Consider the following 7,483-nt stretch of genomic DNA (forward strand, 5'->3'; position numbering starts at 1 on the left):
CTCTGATTTGAATAGTTTCTAGGTAAGCAGCTTCTGCCTTCAGGGAAACAAACACAAATATTGCATTGTGAGTTAAATTATTTGTGGGGAACACTCAAATTGTCTGGAACACTAGCTTACTCAGGGACATATCTTTGTCAATGACAATCTGCTTCACATACCTCAGATGGTGCTTGTGTGAACAGGCTAGATTCAACAGACTTCACACTGTTCCTGGGCTGGGCAGCTGGCCACAATTTTCGGGGAGAAATAAATGCAATCCATCATTGCTTCTGAAGCTAAAAGTTTTAAGTGAGCTAGAAAGAAAGCTTGAGCAGAGAGGTGTGAGGACTCTGGAATATAGTCACACATATTGTTTTATATTGTAAAATGAGGAAACTCCCCCATAAAGTCAGAACTGTTAATCACAGTTTTTCTTGTTCAAGAAACTACAGCCTCACCATTGAAGGTGCAACATGGGGTCTGGCTCAACAGTCTTGGAAAACTCAAGATGTTCGTAACAATCAGTAACAAAAAGCTTTGTTAAATGTACATCTCAAATGGGGAATATTGCAAGAAGCTATTGCAAGATACAAAACAACACATGTTAAAGCACTGACTAAGGCAGACCCAATTTCAGACTGCTCCCTTAATTTTCTGCAGCACCTGCCTGTTTGTAGGAATAAAATTAAATGTAAGTCAGGTGGAAATGTAAGGGTCTCTTTCTAGTGGCTCTGGTGTGCTAATGTTTTTCATTAAAAGAATTTTATTTATTAAAAGTATTTGATGTTGGCAGATCATAGGCAGTAATAAATGTCAGTGAAAAATTAAATAAAAACAAGATGTTGTGTCTCCCCTTCACTTACATGGGACCATTCTTACAAGCGAGACAAGCAGGATTTGGCCTTGCATATAGGGTGACGTTTGTGTGTGGCCCCTCCAGGAGGCACAGAACACACAAGCTCTGCCCCAGGGCCCCATCAATGGTATCTTGGAATTCTGGGCTGGTAGGGGGCAAAATCAGCTCCCAACGTAACTCAAGCAGTGAGGGACCTGCTCTAAGTTCCAGCAGCGCTATGTACATGAATGGATCTGCCCTAGGCGGTGCCTGCACCAGAGTCATTCTTTCCTGACTTCCTTCTAGCCCCAGCCTGGAAGTCGAAGCAACCCTGCAGACCGAGCCCTGTGAGCAAGTTGGCTGGCACAGGCCAGCCGCAGGTGTCTAGTTGCTGTGTAGACATAAGGGCTTTTACAAGCCCTATCTGCTGCTGCAGAGGTGCTAGGAACTAATGACCTGTGTGCACCTCTTCTATACTGTCCTGGGGACTCAGTTGATCCCTCCGCAGCATCACTCACATAAAGAGAGGTTTCAGAGTAGCAGCCGTGTTAGTCTGTATCCGCAAAAAGAAGAACAGGAGTACTTGTGGCACCTTAGAGACTAACAAATTTATTAGAGCATAAGCTTTCGTGGACTACAGCCCACTTCTTATATGCATCCGAAGAAGTGGGCTGTAGTCCACGAAAGCTTATGCTCTAATAAATTTGTTAGTCTCTAAGGTGCCACAAGTACTCCTGTTCTTTTCACATAAAGAGGTGCTGGCAATGGTTCAAGGGGGCCGACAGCAGCTTCTGTGATGTCATGACCAGTACTAGGAGATCCCCAAACCCTTTCAGAGACAGGGCTTTCAGGCTGAACAGAATGTGGACAAGTTGGGGGTTAGCTGACGTGCCTGCTAGATTCGATGCTCCCTGGTCTATTTAAGGAGGCTTTTAAAACATAGTCATGATGGGTTTGTTACTACCACTGTCACATCACGGGTTAACACAGTTGTTACCATTTTTCTCCCCTAATGCTGATCACACACACTGTACTTTGACACTATCAGGCAGGGCTATACAGGTCCCCTGCAAGACAAACAATTCAGGCGTGAATTAAAACACCAACAAAGATAAAGTGCAGATAAAGGATTTAAAATAGAAATCAGGTTGCCAGGATCTGCCAAATGGAAAACCTTTTAAATGCGCCGGCGCAGCGGCCCTGAGATCTGGGGCAGAGGGCATGTCACGGACCCATGGCCAGAGATGCCGCATGGAACCAGTGGGAGGAGAAAGAGAGACTTTCCCTTGCTCAAAAATCTGCTCCTTAGGTCTAAACTGCAGGAACTTCCCAGACAGGTGACAGATTCCCCCCTTCTCCTCCTCTGAGGGTTGTGCTATCATTTGCTTTCATGAGACATTCATATTGACCGTAGTCCCCAGCTGTAGAGGCAGCTGGCACCTGCCCTTCGCAGCCAATGAATGTCACAAATGTACCACTGACTGGAACTGTTGCTGGCGTTGTGATGCTAGGGCCAAATTCTGAGCTCCTTGTTCAGTTTCTACCCAGGGCTGACTCAGGCATAACACCTGCCATAGCCCCTGGGAGGTTTGGCCCAGTGAAGACTTACGGGTCTGAGCCATGATGATGCTGACAGGCAGCACTCTGAACTCCACGTGCATTCAGAGCCAGAGAACTATGACAGCCCTAGGCCGTCATTCCCATGAAAAACCCTTTCCCACTTTGTTAAAGGAAGGGTTTGCTGCATCCTGGGTGGTGCCTGGAGCCACAGCACAAATGAGCCCCTCTGGAGCCAATTCCACCTTCTCTACACATGGGTTCTGTTCTAATGAAATAAGCGCAGAAAAAGGACAAGTGGGTAATTAAAGGGAAGAGGAGAGCGGTCCCCAGGGAGCGATGGAGGAAATGGTAACATTTAACTCAGCCCTTAATACGGCGAATGTGTTCACGTTTACATTTCTGGCATAAGGCTAGATTTGGAGGAGAGTGCATACGGAGAGGAAAGGGAGAGCAAGAAAAGAGTAATAATGGAGAGAAACAGTGCTTAACCCTTTATTCTCCTCCTCTCTCCTCTCTTCTATGAAGCCTTGCAGCTAGAAGCCCACATATCATCTGCTCTTTGTCCTGGATTTAAAGATGGGTCCAATTCCAAATATGAATCTTGGATCCACTCCACCCCTGGACTTTGCGTCTAGGGCCTATCTTGACATACACAGTGAGGTGTTATTCCATTGCACTCACACATAGAATCCCAGGGTTGGAAGGGACCTCAAGAGGTCATCTAGTCCAACCCCCTGCTCAAAGCAGGACTAATCCCCAGACAGATTTTTACCCCAGATCCCCTAAATGGCCCCCTCAATGATTGAACTCACAACCCTGGGCTTCGCAGGCCAATGCTCAAACCACTAAGCTATCCCTCCCCATCATGGGGGGAAGGGGAGGGGTCCCTGCTATTTCTTTGTTTCAGTTCATTTAGGGCTCAGTCCAGTCAACTGGAATCTTTCCACTGACTTCACTGGGTATTGGATCAGGTCCCAGTAGCACAGCTCCTGTCCCTATATGGAGCTGTGTAAATAACAACAAAGAGTTTATTCACATAGGTTTTCCCAAGAGCTGGTATCCAGTTACAAATTCACAGCCAAACCCAAGCTTCTGAGCTGTCCCTTGTGGATCTGGGTTTGGATTATGAACAGCACAGAGTTTGGGATTTCCCTATGCAGAGACCAAGAACATGATTATTATGCAGCATACGAAAATCTGATGGTGGTAAAAGAATCAGAGAAATGCAGGAAAAGCAGGAAAGAACTAATGGAGAGAAGGAAGGGGAAAGAGATGGTAAAGAACTAATGCAAGGAGGGAGATACATTCTGTGTTTCGGAGGAAAGCAAAACACCCATAATACATGTGACAAGTTGTGCAGTGCTGTGTATTAGACAGTTCCTTCCTGGCCTCTCTACTGATCTGTTTGCACTCTGACACTGTAATTCTATTGCCTGGATTGTTATACCAACCTACAGAGCTAGCAGTATTTTTGAGGTCACATCCTGATTTTTGCCTTGGTGGCAAGCTCACTAGCACTGCATGACACCCCAGGGTCTCAGGCTGCAGGCAGTGTCAGGCTGGGGGAGCCCTTTATCAGTTCTGGTTCATGTGGGGCTTGCACCCTGAGGGCTGGGCTTTGGGTCTGGAGTTTGAGCAATCCAAACATTCAAAGTGACGCTCAGGTGAAGTTACCAATCTTTGCCTGGTTTCAAATCTGATACTGCTGTATTCCATGTGTTGTCCTCTCAAAACCATAAACTAACCCAGTCAGCCCAAAACTCAGCATTAGAGACTCGCATTCCTCTCTTGATTGCCAAAGCCAGGATCAACGGGAGTGGGTTAGCAACAAACTCAGCCACGAGTGTTTGTTAAACAGAAGTATGGTCTAATGGACTAAGCACTAGTCTGGGAACCACACACACCTGAATTACTGTTCTGGCCCTGACTTCTCCTTATGGGGTGGTCTCAGGCAAATCATTTGACTTCTCTGCACTTCAGTCATTCTATTTGTAGAATGGAGATGCCACTGACCTAGTTCACAGGATGTTGTGATGATTAAGTTACTGTTTCTCCAGCAGTAGAAAGGACTATATATAATCATGCCAATGTACAGTTCCCTAGCACAGTGTTCCATCTCCTGGGCCTTTAGCCAGATTTTCCTGGACTTAAAACAAACACTAGAACGCTACATTGCAAAGGCAGATATGTGACTTGGGGGACCTGTTTCTTTCCCCTCAGAAAATCTTTCCCCTCAGATCAGAACCCTGAGCTGGTTTTGAGTTATATTAAGCAACAAGTAAATAATGCAACAAGTAAATACAAAACCAGTGGCACAGATACAGGACCAGAACGTGCAGCCCCTGGGAGGGACGTCTTCTTACACAGAGCCCTTTGGGCCCCTTGGCATGTACCCCTGCCCTTGCGGTCTGGGTATCCCCTTTTGGTGCAGGTACCTGCCTGGCGCGCACACACGCTCAGACTCATATACAACATGCACATATAATACACACGCCCCTCCCCCTATTAACAGCAAGTTACTCACTGTTAAGGTGTGTTGAGCTGCTCCAAAACCAAATCATTTTAAGGGAGATGCTAATAAAAAAATTATTTGATTTGAGGGGACGGCGGGTAAAGCCACCCTGGCCTTCTCGCTGGGTTCAATATCTTTCTGCTGTCCACACCAGAGGTGGCGACAGGGAAAAGTTTGCAGTGTCATTGGTAAACAGCAAACAACAAATCAGAGTAAAACTGGCACATTTAAGAACTTGCCACCTTATCCTTTTCTAAAACCCAGCTTTAAGGGTCCCTTTATCATCCTTGCTTTGTCCACTCGGGCCACAAAACTTATACCCGTGTCTGTCAGTCTGTCAGCTCACCTTAAGACAATGAAATTAACATGGCTTCTCCATCTGCTTTCATTCAAATCTAACATCTCTCTTCCTTCTGGACAAGCAACAGAATTGTAACTTGCCACTGTTTCTCCTTCCCTCTCAGACTCCAGGTAACATGGAAGCCCAGAACAAATGACAGAACGGACAGAGACATGCAGACACAAAGACATTCTGCTTCAACTAAAGTACTGATGCAGCAAGGAAATAAGGAGACAAATAGTGGTGCAGATTTTGACAGAAATTAGCATTCCACTTTCCATGCAATCCATCCATCCCGGTTAACACGTGTGAGATCTACCCCCAAAACCCTCATTCACAAAACCCATAATCAAACACTTTGATTTTCTCCCCACTTTGAATAAAGTGAACTGCAAACACGGCCACTTACTTGTAACAGCTTGGAAAAGAGAAGGCAGAATAATCAGGAAAAGCTTCATGCCGGCAGCTTTTGCGACTATAATCCCAGGCTAGAAAAGATTGAGAAGTCTTCTGGGTTACTGTAAAGCAAGAAGAGGAAGGGGAGGAGGGAAGGGAATTCTGGAGATGATGTGGCTCTTCGTTTGCTAACATGTACACGTGTGCTCTGCTCTCCTAGAAATGCACACACCAGCCCATGACATGCTACAGGCTTCTCTCTGCAAGGTGCTGTTGGCCTCCGTCAAGTCACGTTTCTACCTGCACCCCAAACTAGTGAAAGTGGCACGCAGCCACAGGTCCAGAAGATATTTGCAGTTCCTCTGACCCTCACATTTAAGTTCGCGGGGATGGGGAATCTTCCTTCGCCACCGGAGTTAGGTGGTTGACTTTTTTCCCCCCGCTTGCACCTTGCTCACCTACCTCTAGGGAAATGGCACATGAACCTGAAAGGATCTGGTTTAAAATGCAGAAGGCTCAATTGCTTTGTTTCACTTGTCTCTGCTGAGGAGGATTCCAAAGGCAAACAGCCCTTTAGTCCTTGCTATGTGTCTGCTGTTTCAGATGATTGTGCAGCTGAAGGGAGCTGAGTCTCTGAGTGGCTTCCCTGCAGGATGCCCAGGTCCTGACTAGGAGATGAGAGGAGGGGGTGATTTTTTTCAATGGCACAACGAGGACCTGGCAAGAGGGCCCTCTGCTGGACATGACTTCTAATGAACACTGCTTTAGATCAGCAATGTCTCTCTTCCTTCCGGTTGGTCTACACACACAGTTGTACCGCTTTACCTATAACAGATGAGTGAAGTGGTATAACCACCCTAGCATGGACTCAATTGTATCCATATAAAAGTGCTTATATCAGTACGGCTATTCCCATAGTGGAGGAGGAATAGACCCCTTTATACTGATATCTCTGTGTCCACACTAGCAGACATACTAGGATAACTAACTGTAAAATTTCACACTCTCCCCCCCAACCAAAATAGTTACACTGCTACAAAACTCGTGTGTAAACCAGGCCTTAGAGATGGATGCCAGCTAGTGCTGGGGAAAATAGCAGCAGTGCATGGTTTGCTCAAAGAAAGATGCCTGGTTTTGAATTCATGAAACTTTTGAGCATCTGTAGCGTCTCCTGCAAACTGCTTAGCATTTGTGAAAAGGTGTCTCGTGATCTGAGCCCAGCACTGGGAGCCAGCATGGGCTGAGTTCTATTCCTGCCTTTGCCACCAGCTTCAATACTAAGGTTCACGTATAGAGCAATTTATACACATTGCTTATTTATGGCTCATAAGACCCCAATGGACTGGTAGTGACAGCTGACTTCTGGGACATGTGTGCCTGGGGATCTGCGAGGCAATTGCTGGGAGGAGAAGGGGATGATGAAGCATCTCTGTATATAGAAGCCACAATTGTGAATGGTCTTTGCAGGAGGAGGAAGTGGGGAGAGGCTTTGCACCTTCCTCCGTGCACCAACAAAAGGGCCAGGCACTCACTTCCTCAGTGAAAGGAATAGGGTAGCAATTTAGACCCTGGACAGGTGTCCAGCAGAACTGAAGACAAGACAGATTAGGTTCCTGACGCTTCCATTGCTGTAACTGTCCCTATTCCGTAGCTGTAGGGGGTGCCGCTCCTGTGTGGCCCACCCTGATCAATGTCTCTTCCATCATTCCCCCCAAACAAAACCCTGTACCAAGGTGACCTTACAATGACAAAAATCAGCCAGCCACCACCCAGGTACTCATATCTGGAAGGACAGTGCTTGTCAGTGGAATTGATACACTATGTACAGTATCTTGTCACCATCTGCCTTCCATCCTTC

General features: G+C 46.4%; 1 protein-coding gene across 1 annotated transcript in view; it reads right to left on the reverse strand.

Annotated features, from left to right (window-relative positions):
* Window positions 1-5,696, reverse strand: part of LOC128843376 (relaxin receptor 1-like) — a 41,496-nt gene extending 35,800 nt beyond the window's left edge. Inside the window, exon 1 of the mRNA XM_054040176.1 lies at window positions 5,639-5,696. Coding sequence (XP_053896151.1) covers window positions 5,639-5,687 — 49 coding nt within the window. The 5' untranslated portion in view covers window positions 5,688-5,696. The remainder of the gene's footprint in view (window positions 1-5,638) is intronic.
* Window positions 5,697-7,483: the final 1,787 nt, after the last annotated feature.

The sequence above is a fragment of the Malaclemys terrapin genome, chromosome 9 (genome assembly GCF_027887155.1).
Source record: "Malaclemys terrapin pileata isolate rMalTer1 chromosome 9, rMalTer1.hap1, whole genome shotgun sequence".
Taxonomy (NCBI): domain Eukaryota; kingdom Metazoa; phylum Chordata; order Testudines; family Emydidae; genus Malaclemys; species Malaclemys terrapin.